We start from the raw sequence: 20,090 nt of genomic DNA on the forward strand, positions 1-20,090 counted from the left end.
CACTCCTGCTAATTTGATCGCTCAAGTAAACATTTTTGCTGATTTTATCGTAAATCATTCAAGTTTTTCTCGCAGTATACTCACATTAATTTTTATTGTATTTTTCTTTTTAACTTCTAAGTAACAACTTGCAAGTTGCTGATACTAGCACATCGCTCGATATTCGATGATGTTATTTAATTTTAATTAGCGATTGTGGTTAGAAAGATCATAATAATGTTGGAACTCGACATACCGATTAATTTCCTCATAATTTAAAATATTTTTATTTGATAATTTTTTTACTTCTTCATTTTTATCGATTAAATTTTCTTAATTTATATTTAAAAGTAATTCAAGTAGTGGCGATATTAATTGATACTATGAGAATGTTTTAATTTAATTTAGGATACCCCTTAAATAGCACTTACTGCTCTTCCTATATAAATTGCTCGATAGAAACGTAATGAATAGCGTAGATTTATATTATAAATGATATTGATGAACATTTAAATACTTAAGAATAATTTATAATTGCATTCTGTAATAATTATATCACTCGAATTGTTATGAAATAATGTGTTTATTGTAGCATTGTACAATTCCCTGAAATCCCAAGAAGATGAATAAGCATATGTTTTCTGCTATAAATTAGTATTTTAATTGGTTTTAATTTGCATGTTAATTAAAGGTATAAATGAAACTAGATCATTATTTTACATTAAGGATAATCTATTCGTGTATATGTAACATAAAAAAAAAAAAAACAAAAATTTTCTTTTACAAAAAAGGTTAATCATGACGAAGTAATTGTAAGAAAGAATTAAATGGGTAAGGAGGAAAGTCGGAAGCTCATTTTCAAGTTCGGCCTGTGTAATTTCTTGTCCCCTACTGCCTTACGTGCAAACATATCCTTAGACGATATATAATTATTGCAATTTCTATATTGATTCAATGGATTCATTCGAAGGCGATTATTTGACATCGATCATAATAACGTTAACATTTTATATCGCACTCTTTCGTCAATATTCAATTAATATATAAGCGAATAGGCAACAAATTTTATAGCCATCCGAGTAATATGAATATTCGAAATTCTATGCATTTATAATACAACACATCTATGAAATCCTTAAAAATCATCAATTTTGTATTAATACGGCCTTACGTATAATGACGGCGTCTAATTTGTCGGGCCTTTCATCTTATTTTTGGCATCTGTAGGTGATAGTTTGCCGCAAAAGACCGGCTAATCGCTCCAAAAGTGGTTTCCTCATAATAGAACGCAGCACGCAATCTCGGGTCATATAATCGTGTACTTTTCATAACAATACTTAGAGGGATCTTACTTGGTGTTAGTGTGGTGTCAATTGTAACAAGAAGCTGCTGCAAAGTAAGAGCAATTGAATTAGTGACTTCCGCAGCGATTGAGGCGCTTATTCTTTTCAATGTCAAAGATGATTTGGAAATAAATATTGATCTTCTATAATAGATGGTTGATAGTTGATAATAATGGTGTGCTTATTAAAGATATTTATGGATTTTTCTTGAAACTAAAAACTTTATTATATTAATGATTTTCATTTATATATATATATATATATATATATATATATATATATATAAGTAAAAATTTGTATTGAGCCGAATTATAAATTACCCAGCGATTTATTAATTTTTTAATTGAAATGAATTATATGGATTTTATTATCTATTATAAATAAATTACTTATATAAACAACTATTAGAAACGTGATTTCTATTGATTATTTATATATTATATAATTTGTCAAATTTTTTGTCAAAAATCTTATCCTATTTGACTAATATTTTACTTTAATGAAAATGCATTTATTATTAGTTATTTTAATTAGGTATCGAGTAAAATAGACGTTAATAAAAGGAACGATTTAACATGTTAGAATATAATAATTCCCAAGTATTTTAATTAATAATTAATGAATCTATTTTATCTTGATAATTATAATATTAGATGTAAATAATTAAAAAATTAAATACTTCATCAAACTCTATTTTGGCGTAAAACAAATTTTAATGTATTAAAATGTAAAGAAATATTAATTAATTAAACACATGTAGAACGAATGAACCGAAGCTATTAGTTTTATGAAATTAATGAATTTTTTGTATCTGATAAATTTAATTTGAAGCTTAGTTTGTTTTTAAAATTTTCGTACGATTTACACGTAAAATGCTATTTTATATTAATATTTTTGTGAATTCATATTTTTAATATTTCAAGATAGTAAATATTTATGAATAGAATATAATATATTTATAAATAAAAAGTTTTACGTCCTTGCACATTACAAATGATAAAGATTTAAAGGAAAATTATAAAAATTAATAAGTATCGGACCATAAGACGCTTTGTCGTTATGTATTATGATTATTACGTCGATTAAACAAATGTGCATTATTTTCACTAATTTAATATTGCATACATATAATAGCAAATATATGATTATTTATTTTAGAATACAATTCAGTTTATGTGATCGGACATAATCTTTTACGACTTTTGTAAAGAAACAAAAAAAAAAAAAAAAACAAAAAAAAAAAACAAAAAACAAAGATTCAGTCAGAGAACGAAAATTGGAGCAGCAATTTTAGCAATTTCCTTAACCGAATGATCAGAAATAACTGCAAGTATAAAGATTATACTGAGTAATGTCATTAAAAGCAGTCCAATAGTAATTGCTTTAGCTGAATAAATGAATAATATTCAGCTCACTCGATAAGTCTTGATTTTCTCGTATCTGATAAACATTTTCTTTCCTACTACAGACAGAACAACTGGCAATAATATCTTTTTCTATTAACGCTAAGTCAAATTGGGATAATAAGACATTCTCTTTCTATACTCTAACTGCAAGACTTTAATTGTAATTATCGTTACTATTGTTGAAAATTCTTTCCCACGTAAATAAATATGAAATACGAATAGTTTTGATCTTCTTCTTTTTTTTTCTTTCTTTATTTTAATGGAGAATTAATTAAGGATTTTTAATACTGTATATGTACAATTTTATATTATATTATACATTGTATTTCAGTGAAATTATTTAGTTAATAAATTCATTTCACGTTTATAAAGATATTTATATTTTTATTAATCGTATTTTATTAATTGTATTCTATTAATTGAATTACAATCCTTAAATTCATATTTTGATTATCATTATTTATTAAAAAATTTAAGTATTTTCTTTTATTTATATTTCATTCAAATTAGTTGGAGTCATTGTTTAAAATATAAAATATTAATTACAATTTATTTATAAGAAATATTTTGAAAGTATACAAATAAAGATATTTAACATTTTTTATAAACAAAGTGTAATGTTTAGCTCTTTTTTATAATTAGTTCGTATCGATTGTCTATTAAAAATTATAGCTTTCATTTATAAATTGTTAATATTGTAAAACATTGTATTACCAAGATAAGATATTAAGTAGGAATTAAACAATAATAAACGTCACACGAAACTGTAAATATTAATGTTTTAAAGTTTTTTTTTTTTACCGATTGATGTAAAATAGACATTTAACGTGCATTTAACGTATCTGTACTATATTATTGTTGGTTGAAATGAGATTGTATAAATACATTTAATAATGGTTTCTTCAAACAATTTTTTATTAGAATTTATAAATAAAATTTAATTTAAATTTTCTTTTTTGTTCAATATGAAAATTTCAGCACCTTTGAATACTTGTTTTTTTTTTTCACAAATACAGAAATACGCAAAATATCATTTTTTTGCTCACGATAAAACTCATTTTAAGTACGTTACGTATTTCTAACTGCTCATCGGCATAATTCATAATTCATAAATCATTAATGGTAAGGTACCGTGCAAATTTATATTTAAATGTATGGTTGCTTAAAGTATAGATAAGATTAATAATATTTACACTTTATATTTTAAATATTTTTTCTACTTTAGTTTCAATGACAATAATAACAATAATAACAATTATAACAACAACAACAACAATAATAATAATAATAGTAATATTAATAATTTAAATAATAAAAATGATTATCTATTATATAGAGCATTAAACTACTTTATTAGCCTACATATCTTTCAAATATCGTTTATATTAACTTGAAAGTGTGAAGATTTTAATCTTATATTAAAATTTGCATCTCTTGATATTATTTAAGCTGTATGTATAAATAATACATAGCATAATTCAAACGTAAAATTATTTTAATTTATTGTTCGATATATTAAAAATAGCATGTTTATTTTATATTCATTTACCTTTCAACTTCCATCAAAATATATTAGCGTACGTTTCCTTAATTGAAGATATGCTTTTAAAATAATATTAATACCTAAATGTACATATTTTCTAAGGTTTTGTAAAAATTCAATGTTGACTCCATATTTATATATTTAAACACGCCACAGTTCAAGCGTAATATTAATTACAAAAGGACATCCATATTCAATCCATCATTGTCAACAGAATCCGGTACACCTGAGTGCTCTAGATCGTAAATTTATTCGAAAATTATTATGCCAATTGTAAAATAAAGATCAAGAGCAAAAACTAGAATTGTGCTTGCAAGTTTTCGTAAGCACTTTATTTTGTCGTTTTTTTTTGTTTTTTTTTTGTTTTTTTTTTGTTTTTTTTTTTTTTTTTTGTGTTTTGACAAATTGGTACCATTGATAGCCGAAAGTAAGGACGGAAGAATTAATGTTTTTACAATATAGGTTTCGAAAGTTTATTTTTCTTCTTTTATTGTGAATAAACCGAAGAAAATGTCACGATTCATTTTAATTAAAATAATGTACAGTACGTAAATTATTTTGAATTATTATCTTAATACTAATTTACAGTTTTTAATACTTTATTTATGATGTATTAATTATTTGCATTATTGCTAATGCAACGATTTTAATTTATAATTATAAATAAATATAAATTATTTTTTTTTAATATATTATTAGATAACATTTTCATTTTTACAAAATATTCTTTTAAATTTTATTTGACATTATTCACTATAAATCGTGTTTCAAAATAAAAATTACGGAAGTATTGAAATATTATCGATTATTAGTATTAGTATTCAAATGTACGTATATAAAGAAATACGTATAATTAAAAAAGTTATACGTCATGTCGGATAAGACTGTAAACCTTTATAGCCACACATAATGATTTTGTATATCAGATCAAAGTAAGAAGAAATATTAAACACATTTCATAAGAAATTATAAAGAATGGGATCGGTCATTAATTAATATAATTTATATTCTTCTTGATGCTAATCTTACGTAGTTTTGAAATGACTAAGATTATTTATATGTATTCGTTTAAAAATGAATTCACTTTTATTTAAATTCGAGCTATATACATTTTTAGTCATGCGTAATATATTTTTTATTTTTATTAATTCGGCAGATATTATTCGACATTTTCAATATTTTAATAGAATATTTAGTATTTAAAAAAGAAAAAGAATCCTTCATATATATATATATATATATATATATATATATCTAAATTTATTTCATGTATTAGGTGTAATTTATGATTTATATAGATATTCAAAAATAAAAGTTTAATCTTTAATAATATGATTTTCAATTATTTAAATTACATTTTTATGAATCATGTTGAATTTATTACTTTCAATTATATCAAAGCTTTCGTCTAAATTTCAGTACTATTTACACACACACACACACACGCACGCACACACACACGCGCACACACACGCACACACACACATATAAAACTTTGCATTAATAACGTCTTTCTTAGTGTAAGATGCACTGTGAATGTCCATTTATTTAATTTCCCACTGGGTTTGACATACACATTTTATTTACAACAAACAATTCCTAAGTGACTAAGTGACATTTCGTTTAATAAGGCTATAGCCTTATTACCATAATACTTTTCATTATTCTTAATTGCAAATTTGGATATGTTATAATATTGTTCTGTCAGCATGATCCATAAATTATGGTAAATATTTATTTATAATTCTATATTAAATATCATAAATACGATTTTACGTAATAAGCTTTTGTAACAAAACACTGACAAAATTGATAAAATTGAAAAGTACGATATTAATTAGCGTTTTTGTATTTAATAATATATAATTATTGAATATTCGAACATTAATTACAAAATTTTGATAATTGATAGTTCATTAAAGAAATTAAAAAAAAAAAATGTTTTTATTTGATATAAATTTTTGTATCGCAGCAAAGACATCTAAGCTTTGATAAAATTTTTTCTATAATCATCATAGAAAATTATTGAAATTCAAAATGAAGGTCATCATATAAATCAATTATATGTATTATCATATATATTATGTAAACAATTATATTAAAGTTTGATACATTTGTACTTAATATAATATACTTAATAATAATTTTAATATATATTGCCAAAAATTTATAAGTTTTTGTTGTTATTAATTATGGATCGATATTGAATCAACTTATATCCTATATTTATTAGGTATACATATATTTTCAATCACATTGTCTAAGAATGCATAAATAACACAAAATGCGCTTACAACATTTACAAGAAAAGCGACAAAATTGAAAAATTTAATAAGATTACTTACTTCAATTCAAGTAAGTTTTAACTTTTATTACAGTATTTTTTTTTTTTTTTTTTTTTTCAACAACGAACGGCTTATGCAAACATCATTAATCATTTCATGCTAACGAGATTATCTAATGTCTGACAAATTTATTTTAATTGAGATTTGCAAGCTATTTGACAATTCTAAAATGAATATCCAACCAATATTAATTCAAATTAATGTTTTTAATCGTATTAATTACGATGCGCAACTTCATAAAACTAAGTCATGAGAACGAGGGGATTGATGAAGTTAAACGTTTAGGAAAAAATTATTTAAATTTCTTTCATGAAAATATTTATTTTTCATGTCAAAAGGAAGAACATCGAACGTTTTATTCAATTGTTAGACACTCTCATATGATTCGTTGAATTTCTAAAAAAAAATGTATAATTAAACAATGTATGCCAATTCCACATATTTTGATTGCTTGATTCATTCATAATTATATATTATGATTACATTTGAAATCAAAAATATTAATATTAAATATTAATATTAATAATATTGTACATATAATTTACGCTAATATAATTGCAATACATAATGATAACAGTGTACAATACTTATACAAGTAATAAATATCTAAAATTATAAAACTACATTTCTTTCATTTACATTTCAATCATTAACAATTTTCACTTTTGTTGAATTTCGTGACTCTCGTTCACGCTTTTCTTTCATTCTCTTTCTCCTCCCTTATGCTACATTTTGTTTTTTCTCTTCTTTGTAACTAATTTAATTTACTATACGTGCACGTCATACACTGGTGGTTATGTGCTATTTTCCCGACAGGATTTTAATTACAAGCACGCATGGGGGTATCTTCACTAGAGGTAGAAAATGCGAATGAAACCGAATGAGGGAGAACGAGAGAGAATAAAAAGTGAACAGAAATGTGTATATGCACATGTATACGTACACGTATACATATATGCATATATATATATATATATATATGTATGTATATTTAGGTGTGGGTGCGTGTGTGAGTGCGTGCGTGTTTGTGTATGGGCGGGTGCGAAGGAGCACGTATGAAAGAGAGACAGATAGAAGTGAGAAGTAACTTGCTAGAGATGAAAAGAAAAAAAAGAATCGCACGTAACGGTTAATCGATATAAGCGACTTTTACTCTTCTACCCTACACACACCTCTCTCTCTCTCTCTCTCTCTCTCTCTCTCTCTCTCTATTATTATTATTTTGCTTTTACATACATGTATACGAATTAGATAAAAGTAATACTAAATATACAAGGATTAAAGATTTAAATCTATAAATCATATTTGAATTTGAATGAAAAGTAAGTAAAAATTATGTTGGACAATAGACTTAAGAAAATGATAATAGTCATTATTTGTTTACAACTTTTCCTTTGAAAATGCCGATTAATCAATTATAATAATTGTGATAAAATTTATTAATTATACGTTATATCGGATAAATTTATAAAGTGAAGTTTAATACTAATTTATATTACTTTAAATTCTAAAGTACTAATAAATATTATTATATTAAAATAACTAGTTGATCGTTACTTCTTCATCGTTTCGTTTAATGAATTAATAAACACATGGACATTCTGTTATAACTCTTAATAATATCTTTTTAATGTTAATCATAAAACTAGAAAAATAGAAAAATAAATACTTTGAATGATAGGAATTAAATTTTCTGCTTATTCAAATTATATTTGGTTCAAGACTATATATTTTCAATTCAGTATATATCGTATTGTTTTATAGTTTAATAATTTTATTAGCATCATCAAAATTACATGGCCTACTTATTATTTATAAAATGTCTCGTTATCATTTACTCATTTATTTATATCTATAAATTCATTCGATTAAACTGAGATCATAAAATTAACGATTCATTTAAAAATTTTGAATATATTATAGAATAAGTACTATTTCCATTACAAATCTATCATTTTAATGTATATTAACGTACAATTTACATATTTATATATGTTTGTTTCATATATTTATTTTATTGCCAAATTATGTTACATACACCGTTTAATTAATAAGGCTAATGTTCTACACCTTAAATCATAAATATCTGCTTTGTTAAAACTTCTTTGAAACTTCATTAAATTATAAAAAATTTTATATGCGAAGGTATAATACTTAACATATGCTTATATAAATATAAGAATTTTTTAAAATTCGCATTAATTATTTAGATATGCTTTGAATAATAAATCTATAAATAAAAGCTTATTATACACTTAAAGATAATTTTAGCAAATAAAGTAGGAAATGGCACTGAACAACATTAGTTGTGAACGGAACAAGTTAATTAGCTCATAAAGTATTTCTTTTCCTTTAAAGTTTCATAAAATTAATAATATAAATAAATTTGTTAAATCGTAAGGATAGCTTTATGCCTTTATCGTAAGAGATTATTTAATAGATCGACCGATTAGTCTACAATATTTTTATCTAAAATCTAAATGTTATTGAAGATTTGTAATTACGTGGGTTGATATTAAAAAATTTTGTCCAAGTAAGATAAATTTTTAATGTTTAAGGCAAGATCATGAGCATAAAATATGAAAAATATGAAATTTATTGAATTTAACGATGCCAGGAATTATCGTCGTATAAAATTACAGAGTTTGTTTTATTTTTGGATATTTATTTTTATCTTCGGAGTAATAATAATGTCGTATTAAATATTTTCATTGCTTCTTAATAGACATCGGACATTTCGAAACGCTTACTTTTTTTTTTCTTTTTATAAATTATCATTCGACGTGTTTAATATCGTATAGTTTATTTATTTTTTTTTTCTTTCGTATGTATCGCTTATTTTAAATATTATGAAAGGTATATTTACACTTTATTTTTAAAGGGGAATTAGTAATCGTAATACGTGTCGCCTATCTACTTTTTTATGTCCAAGTTCTTCATTCCACTTTAGAATATATATATATATATATATATATATATATATATATATATATACTTTTAATAATTTACACATTTTTATGAAATAAAAATAAATAAATAAATAAATAAACTTATGAATTTTCAAATAATTATTTAATACTTATATTATTATTATTATTATTATTATTATTATTATTATTATTATTATTATTATTGATAATTATAGTAAGTTTACGGGTGAACATTTATTGTGAATTTCCTTTTATGTGATAATAATTTCGAGATATCATTGGATTATTCGAAACGATATTCAATAACGGTAATTGATTTATCGAATAAGTTTAATTAATTGCCAAGTGACCCCCTACAAACTTTTGGAAGTTAATATGTATTGATTATCTATACTGCAATTATTTTATCGACGATCTGTCATAATAATTGATAGAAATGAACTAGAAAAAACATCAAATTATCTATTACATACACTATTCTATTAATAATAATTAGCTCGTGTTGAAAATTTTCAAACGATATTATTTATAGCTTAGCATTTAACGATACTCGACACCTCCAATTGTATTGGTAAAATTTTAATAAATAATATAATAATCAGCATAATATGACATATAACAACGCCTGCTTAATCATTAGTTTTGTCACTGCCTCAGTAAAAGGCAAAATATGAAAAAATACAACATTGCCGAATAAATTGAGCATAATGTGTCAACAATTTATACAGTCGATTAATCATTATATTGTTATTTCTAGGTTATTATTACGGAGATGTGTAAAAAATACAAGTTATACTAATGAAAAATCATTCATTCGCTAATTTCAATAATAATTTTCAATGTAAGCCTTAAGAATATACTGTCTCATTGATTATTAAGCCGACGATCAAGAAAAGGTGAAGGAATTAATCGTTAAAGTTAATTCATTAATAGGCAATTGCTTATCAATAGTAGCAAAAATACATTGCCCATAAATTTGAAATTTTTAAGCAAAGTGATGAATTTCTAATCGATGTATTTCTCCTTCATTTTCCCTTTCTTATTTAATCGTCAATTAAAATCTTTTAGGAATTAATCTTCAAGTAGCGTCTTACACGACACGAGCAGTACGTTCCAAAGTTCGGATAATTTGGGGTTTTTTTTTTTTTTTTTTTCTAAAATGAAGAGCCAAAAAGCGCATTGGCTGGATGAAAACTGTGCGTATAACAATAAAACCGTTACGAAGCTTTCTTTTCACATAAGATGAGCGATTTGTAGCTATTGAAAACGAAATTTCATCGAAAAAGTCCCAGCCATGGCATTGTCACTTAATTAACCATTTTCGATGTTGTTATATTAAATTGATAAATTACCCCCCCCCCAACTATAATACATGCCAATTACGATGTTGCGTCGACTTGGGCTAGCATAAAAAGCCAAGATAAAGCAAGTAATTAATTTGACGGCGTCGGTATATTTGCCAGTGCGAGATGGCAGCGAGACAAGACGATACGATAAATATGAGGAAAGACGTCTCGCGGACCTGTGAATCCTAATTTTATCCTGTTGGCCACAGGCATCATATGCGTCTGCTGGGTGGCGGGGACATTGGTCGGCTTTTTGCCGCTACTCGGATGGAACGCGGGTCACAAGTCGGACGAGAAATGCATCTTCACCGAGGTCATGGACTACGATTACCTCGTCTTCCTCTACTTCGCTACAATTATCTTCCCGGCCCTCCTCATCGCTGCTTTCTACGCCCATATCTATCGGGTTGTAATCAAACAGGTTGGTATTCCATCTGTATTGCTTAGGAGCGCAGACGGACTCGGTCCCTTTATGCTTATTTGCTCTTTATTTGCTGGTTGGAGAGGCTTCGTTAGCCTGGACGGGGGAAGCCTTAGTCGCGCTCGATTTATGCTGGCGATCCTGGACGGCTTCACCTCCGTGTTCCATTAAAGCCTCGGCAAATCTATTTCCAACGTTAGCGAGATGATATAGAGTAATTACGACGAACGACTCGTATTGTTTTATTTTAAATATTGATCGAAGCAATCACCTCCCATGTGTCTGGATTATTTTTATTGGGCGCGAGGAGAATATGGGCACACTAGACGCGATTCACATTTATTTATGCTTGAAATTAAGAGACGAAGCGGCAAGCAATGGGTACGTGACAAAGAGCATTGCTAAATTCGCTCGGAGGCTCGATCTTTTCCCATAGATATGAAAATTCACTTTCACCAGCCGCTGAAAATTAATTAACTTATTCGTTCGATTGTCCTCTCGTCGAATTGAAGGATTACGACGAGACATTCGTTAAACTCAATGCCGCCTGTTCAAAAATATTCGATAACGTTTATAATTGCCATTGCTGGATAAATTATTTATAGTGGAATGGAGAAGGGCTGTATAGTACTTAGAACTGGTAATAATTAAATTAAAACTCTAATCGAATAATATGAATATTTGAAAATCTTTGGTTAAGGCGTCGATACGTTTAAATGTCCTGAATTCAAGGACTGGCTTTATTAGTTATCTAATAATAATAATTAATGAAATTAACGAAATTACGAAAAAACGAAAAATTAATTTCCCAGGCAATTCGTGTGCTTTTTCAAATATTTTCAATACGCGATTACGTGTTTGACGAAAATTTTCGCTCATACGCAATTGTTAAACAAAATTTGGCTTCAAAATACTTTATAATTGATTACCATCAAGTTAGACAAAGAGCTAAGTGCATTTAAAGCTTACAATGTTATGCAAATCTTATACACATTTATTAATCAATTTTATCTGCCATTGAACATACATTGTTACTAAAACATTGTAGTTCTGTTTATTTTAAAAGCTTAGCTATTTTCACCTGACACATTCCTCTTATCGTACAATTTTGCAATCATCACTCTTAATAGTAATTTACAAATAAATGATATTATCCTTAATTTCTCATAATCGGATAGATTTTTATTTACCCTATAACGTAAGCTAATTACATTGTTAATAATTCATTTTCATATCTCTATATTCTGTGCAAAATAGTTTTTAATCTTGATTATTTGTCATTATTAGTTGTATAATCATAATCTCTTAATTACAAATAGGATAGTACATTTAATACGCTATTATATTACTTAGTACATATCATACTTTTTAAATTTAACGTTTTGTTTTTTACTTATTTCACTTACATCAGTTACATTCTAAAATCTTGAATGTTCCCTTAGATTTCTGCGTTGCAGAAAACAAAGATTTTCTTTTATCAAATACACTTTTTCGACATAAGTTTTATTATACCTTATTAATTTTTAATATGTCATACTCGTGTGTCAATTATCTCGTTATACTTTTACATTTTTCCCAGCTTATTTTATGACTTTGTCCCTTGTTTGTGTATCGCGTCTCTTCTCCTTTTTACACGATCTTGTATCATTTTATATGCATTTTTGTAAATTCATTGCACATATAAATTGAAGCGTAATCAATATGTATGGCGATTCGTTAATTTTAACAAACTTGATTACCTTATCATACATCCAATCTTAATTAACATAAATAAATAAATAAATAATTCAGTAATATTATACGCAGAAGTATGTAAATTTTATTTTGCATTCTCACAAAGTACTTCATCTCGAAATTACTGGTAATTTTTTTTATAAAATCCCTTATTTTTTTTCTTTTTCCGTTGACAGCTCTCTATTTCACTATTATTATTATTATTATTATTATTATTATTATTATTATTATTATTATTATTATTGTTATTGTTATTATTATTATTATTATTATTATTGTTGAATATCAACCATAATTTTAAGGCAGTATTAGTATAGGTAGCTATTGTATATATATAGATTTTCATATTATAACTATTCTATCCTTTTTTTGATTTATTATTTTTTTGTTTTTGTTTTTTAAGGAACCTTTTTTCAAATCATTTACTAATTTATAAGCTTACAGCTAATCTTTTTATTATTAAATTTATATGCTCTTTAAATATATTATTATTCAAATTAATTTCTTTAATAATTCAATTTCAAGGTAATAAAATGTCTTTTATCCTCATTATAGCGCATAAATTCCCATTATTTGCTTTTTACGCCTAGATCTCTTCAAAATAATTATCTTTTTATATTATCCATTGTTTTTCCTCATTTATTTTTATGAATTTGGAAAAAAAAAAAAAAAGAAAAAAAGTTTCTTTGATATATACAACTAAGTAAAGTATATAAGATATTAAATATAAAAATTAATAATATTTTTTTTTTTGATACTCACTGTGTTATATTACGAACATTTTTTTATCCTTCTTCCACGAGGAGTCCACCTCGCGCTGATATGTAATGTTAATTGCAATTTTAGTTAGATTCAATTTTCTATTTTGTTCTCTAAGTTACATTGTCATTATGTGATTTTATTTATTCTTCGTTTACCTAATGATGCTAATCATAATGCTAATAAGTATTGAAAAAATTCATTACAAAATAATGAAAGTACTTATCGTCCTGCAATTCGCATAAACCTTATCAGTAACGATTTATTCTTACCTCTTGTATCCTCATTATAATTGATTTGTTTTAGAATTATATGCTTTCCGAATTCCCAAAATCTCAAAATCTCAAAAATTATTATAGTAATTACCTCATTCTTACTCATAAAGTACACTGTATTTACATCTCGGTTATTTAATTATACTCGTTATGTACTCCTAATTATGCATTTAGTCAGATACTCGTTATATTTAGTTTTTTCACATCTCGCCTCTCAGTCTTGCACTGATATTACTAATATTACCGATTTTATTTTTAACTAATTACACTTTTGCTTACTCGTATTTTCTATAAATGTCGTGAATTTATACAATATTATATATTATTTGTTGTTTATTCTCATTCTGCAATCAAAACCTCATAGGAATATCAATTACCTAATTCATAATTTAATAATTTTTTAGCAATGATTTATCGCCGATCCCAACCATATTACTTGAATAAAAAAAAAAATCTAATAATTGAGCAAAAAAAAAAAAAAAAAAAAGAAAAGAAAGGAATTCCGTGTTATTAAGCGAAGTGAATTTTCTTCACAGCTGCAGCAGATTGTCACAATGAATCCGGGCAAGCGCAAGGAGAACCAAACACATGGCACGATGTTACGACTCCTAGGGGCGGCGCAGAAACGCGAGGTCAAGGCCACGCAGAATCTATCCCGCATCGTAGCCTTTTTCATCGTTTGCTGGTTCCCATTGTACACCATCAACTGCGTTATGGCTTTTTGTCCACGATGCGAGGTCAACCAGTTCCTTATCAACTTCTGCATCATCTTATCTCACCTTAATTCAGCTGGCAACCCGCTTCTTTACGCTTACCACCTAAAAGATTTTAGAGCTGCTCTCAAGAGCTTCATTCATAGGATGCTGTTTCCGGGGAGACCGGAGGGCAAGGATGCGCTCGGAGGACTCATTGGGTCGATTAACATTATCCAGGAGCCTCGAGGAGGTTCTCTAACATTTATTTGCAATACCATTTTATTAATTGTTAATGCAATTGTTTGGAATTTTCTCGGCTGTTTTTTTTTCAATTCGAAATTTTAAGATTAACGAAGACGAGTTTTTTTTTTTTTTTTTTTCAACTGCAGAATTAATACATACCTTTCTCATACGTATACACTTAAATATCGGCGAGCTAACAATTGTTCGGAATATTCCTTTTAATTACATTAAATACCAAATGCCTTTAGCAATGTAATTTAACTTTCCAAGCGTATGGGATTTCCAAAAAGTTTATTCTATTCGTATAATAGAATCATCACTATCAAAGAGATTTTATATAGATTGTATATTAAAATGCTTTTTTTTTTTGTTTTTTTTTTGTTTTTAATTTAATGAATAAAGAGCTTGAAGTGTTGGATCTGATTTTAAATTCAAACGCTAGATAAACTTAAAATTAAAAATTCAAATATTCCACTTTATGAATTTCACTAGATCTAAAACTATCTATTATAAGATCATTCGTTGTTTTATATAAAAAACAAAGAAGGAGCGAATGTGAGAAGATTAATTATAGTAACAAACTATATATCCCATTAAAGATTATTTTGCAATTATTATATATTCTTCTTATTATATACATCGGTATCGTTTAATTGCATTTTATTCGATATTTATTCTGTCTATTTCTTAGGTAAAAGTTGCTATTTCTTAAAAAACGTACATGAAACTTTGGATCTGATTAGTTTTATTGTTTGGTACTTTAATTAATGAGTATATAATATAAACGTTGACTGATCAAGAATAAAATGCAAAAATTTTAATCGACATTAAACGAGCTTACTTTCGATAAAGACACACGCGTGCGCGCGCGCGCGCGCACGCACACACACACACACACACACACACACACACAGAGAGAGAGACCATCATCACCATCAAAAATTTAATTTTATATATTTATATATAATTGGTTTAACGTAGGCTCAATTACCGGAACACATAGAGGATTTGTGAGTCGTGGCCACATAATTGGATCGCACCAGCAATTATTGCAAACGGGTAGCAATAACATTAATAAACAAACCAGCTTAATTAGGCAAATTCAGCAAACAAAAATTAAGGAAATACAAGCGAATGTCGACGCTGAATCAACGCAAAATCCAAACAAGTAAGTTTATTTCTAGTTCTATATTGTAAAAAAGTTTATTATCGATCGATATAAATCATATACCTGTTGCGTTTAATCTATATATCTGATTATTTTTAGATTAATGTTTTTCAGATTGGCAAATACATTTAATTCAAATTCATATATGTTAGCTTAAATGAAAAAATGTAGGAGTTTATTATTCTATGCAAATATAGCATAATTAATTGGACAATTTTAATATATTAATAAATATAGAACATCATGTAAAAATATATATCCAATATCTCAGTAATATGCCATTAATATAATAATATATTTTAAAATTTATTTATTCATTTATTTATCAAGTATATAGTTGAAAATCTTCACATGTTCTATTATATTCCATTACTTAAATAAATATTCGTTATGTAAATAATAATTTATTTAGAACGTCTCACTTGGTTTACTTTGGGAAATTATTGTAAATATGATATTCGACTACACGACTACACTTTAAGATAGTAAGATATATCGTTACGTATTAATTCACATTTGAATATATAAACAATTTGTTATGATTTCATTTATTTATTTATTTATTTATTTTTCACTTATAAATTCCCTTTATATAGGCAATAGGAAATAATTTTCCATAAAACAAACCATAATTTATGTCAATAATGCCGGTCGAATTTTTCATTCAATTAATGATAAATTATTGAAGAAGTCCAACATAATAATATCTACGTTTAATACATACGAACTTTCGAATAATCAATGTTCGATAATCTGTGCGAAATAAAGATTAAAAATATTTATTATTAAATCGAATTGTTTTGAATAAACGTTTTTAGGATTAATTCTCATGTTTATATTACATCGTATAATATGCGTTTTAAAGCATACGATTTGCTTTATGTATTTTTCACATTATTCATAGATAACGGCATTACTTATCTTTAATTAGTGTTTTTTTTTTTACATTTCGAACAATAGTTGATGTTGTGCAACTGACCTGATACGGTCGAAAAAGTATATGTTTCGTGTTTCGTGGGAATTTTTTCATATTGAACAAGTCAGCTTATCGTTAATATGAATAAATTTAATGCAAATAAATTGAATGAGTAAAATTTTGAAAACAACTTGAATATTAACGATAATAAGAGATAATAAGAAAAAGCAGAGAAAACGTTACGTAGTATAAATAATGAAAATATTCGAGAGAGAATAATAATCATATTCAATGCCATCTTTTAACGATAATATACAAATTTACTTTTCTTTGTTGAATATTGTCAAAATAGGAAGAAGTTTATGCGAATTTACCATACCTTATAAAAGCTTAAAATACAAGTTCACCACATTGTTAACAAAATACACTTAAAGTCGCATATACTTAATTGACTCGACACAACACAATAAATAATATCTCTCGGCAAATATTTTAAGCTTTTATAAAGTATCGAATGTCTGCAGTAACTTCTTCCTTTCATTTTCTTTTTCTACATCATTCAAGCAAAAACACATTTGTACATTAGTACAAAAACAAAAAAATAAATTATATAATTAATTTGCTTATACAAGCACATTTAATTAATGAAAAAGCACGAGTACTCTGTGTGTTTGAGATTTCGTAATTAGAATTTTAAATGTTTACAACATTTATAATGAATATGTGAATAAAATATTTGCCGATCCATCGAGTCTATTATTATCCGAAGGTTTGGGATGCCCGATGTTACTTAAAATTAGCAACTTTAGTGTATAAATTACTATAAATCTTTGCATAACATGTAACCTTGTTCAATAAGCGTGTAATCAGCCTTGAAAATAGAAAATAATGATTAATCCTATATTAATAAATGGGTGCATATTGTTAAAAAATGTGGATACGCGTAGTTGTTTTATTTGAATCAAATGCGCACGTGATTATCGATTTATAATTATGCAACATTGCATTGCAGCAAAGGAAAGGGAGCCACGGCACGTATGATTTTCATCAACAATAATAACAACGACAAGGCTCTGTCCCTGCCAATGTCGGCCGTCTCGATTCTCGGTCTCAACGCTCAACACGATGTGAGAAGAAGTAGCAACGACTCTCTCAACGGAAACTCAATCACTGCGCCGAACGCGATTCCCGGTAGATCCCCGACGACGACGATGATGACGTCGACGACGATGACGACGACGATGACGACGACGATGACGACGACGATGACGACGACGACGACGACGACTACGACAACGACGACAACGACGACGACGATGACGACGACGAGGACGACGACGCAGACGACGCAGACGACAACGACGACAACGTCGAACGTCACATCGACAGTTCAGTTGAGGCTCTATGATTTTGAGGCAACTTTACAATTCGTCGATTGCGACGAAGACGACGGGGACGACGATGGTGCATGTTACGGTATCGATGATGGTGATGACGACGACGACGACGACGACGACGACGACGACGACGACGACGACGACGACGACGACGACGACGACGACGACGACGACGACGACGACGACGACGACGACGACGACGACGACGACGACGACGACGACGACGACGACGACGACGACGACGACGACGACGACGACGACGACGACGACGACGACGACGACGACGACGACGACGACGACGACGACGACGACGACGACGACGACGACGACGACGACGACGACGACGACGACGACGACGACGACGACGACGACGACGACGACGACGACGACGACGACGACGACGACGACGACGACGACGACGACGACGACGACGACGACGACGACGACGACGACGACGACGACGACGACGACGACGACGACGACGACGACGACGACGACGACGACGACGACGACGACGACGACGACGACGACGACGACGACGACGACGACGACGACGACGACGACGACGACGACGACGACGACGACGACGACGACGACGACGACGACGACGACGACGACGACGACGACGACGACGACGACGACGACGACGACGACGACGACGACGACGACGAGCACGATAACAACAATAACGACAATGGCGACAACGACGACGACCACGACGACGATGACAACGAAAATGCAACAAAGTCGGCGTTGCAACTGGAATCGATGCTCGTTATAGTGGCTGATGTCAATCGCACTCTGTCGTCCGATGAGAAACTGACATTAGATTTGGACGATGGCCAGGCGGATTATAGACCGACAACTGACTGAAAGTGACAACTGCGGCTTGAGCAAATATTATTTGTTTATTGTAACGTTCGACGAGCGATCACTTGCACGCAAGATGATGCGCCATGGCGCCCTGTTTGTTTTTGCGCATTGAAAGTCATCGGAAGCTTGCGCCAGACGTTTGATTTGACGCCTTTTCGTTTATGTTTACTTTATCGTTGCGTTGTCCGCGGAGTTATTTATTGAAATAACAAAAAAGTAGCCTTGCTTCTTTTTAGTGAATTGGGAGATATTCTTTTAGAAATGGCGTGGAAGCTATTGGGATGCCGTTTAGCCTACGATAAAAGCTTATAGCGTTTATTATTATCATTCATTCCTGTAAAAGTGTACGTGCATTATTCATGTAATATAATATAAACGAAAGGAAAAAGATTTCAAAATCACTTTTATATGTCGGGCTTAATTTTAATAACGTTTGTCAGTTGTGTATTTACAATATTATCGAGTACATTAGCAATACCATTTGCAAGAAGCTACGAAAATAATAATAACAATGGCGTTCAATGGTTGGAGTGAAAAGAGTAGAAAAATACGTTTATAGATATTTCCTATGATAATTATCTGCAATGTGGACGAAAGAAATTCCAATATTATCATCATACATTTATTTCTGACGTTGCATTTTCATATTTTTGATTCGCATTAAAAATATTGCAATCTTTTCTCTCTCTCCAATTTATTATTTAGGTAATAATATAA

General features: G+C 28.3%; 1 protein-coding gene across 1 annotated transcript in view; it reads left to right on the plus strand.

Moving 5' to 3' along the window:
• Nucleotides 1–19,473, plus strand: part of LOC105359100 (adenosine receptor A2b) — a 21,517-nt gene extending 2,044 nt beyond the window's left edge. The window contains exons 2-7 of the mRNA XM_011495580.1: nucleotides 11,102–11,313; nucleotides 14,618–15,026; nucleotides 16,001–16,187; nucleotides 18,116–18,322; nucleotides 18,434–18,569; nucleotides 19,173–19,473. Of these exons, the coding sequence (XP_011493882.1) occupies nucleotides 11,102–11,313; nucleotides 14,618–15,026; nucleotides 16,001–16,187; nucleotides 18,116–18,322; nucleotides 18,434–18,569; nucleotides 19,173–19,373 (1,352 nt within the window). The 3' untranslated portion in view covers nucleotides 19,374–19,473. The remainder of the gene's footprint in view (nucleotides 1–11,101; nucleotides 11,314–14,617; nucleotides 15,027–16,000; nucleotides 16,188–18,115; nucleotides 18,323–18,433; nucleotides 18,570–19,172) is intronic.
• Nucleotides 19,474–20,090: the final 617 nt, after the last annotated feature.

Source organism: Ceratosolen solmsi, unplaced genomic scaffold (genome assembly GCF_000503995.2).
Source record: "Ceratosolen solmsi marchali unplaced genomic scaffold, CerSol_1.0 scaffold1, whole genome shotgun sequence".
Classification (NCBI taxonomy): Eukaryota; Metazoa; Arthropoda; class Insecta; order Hymenoptera; family Agaonidae; genus Ceratosolen; species Ceratosolen solmsi.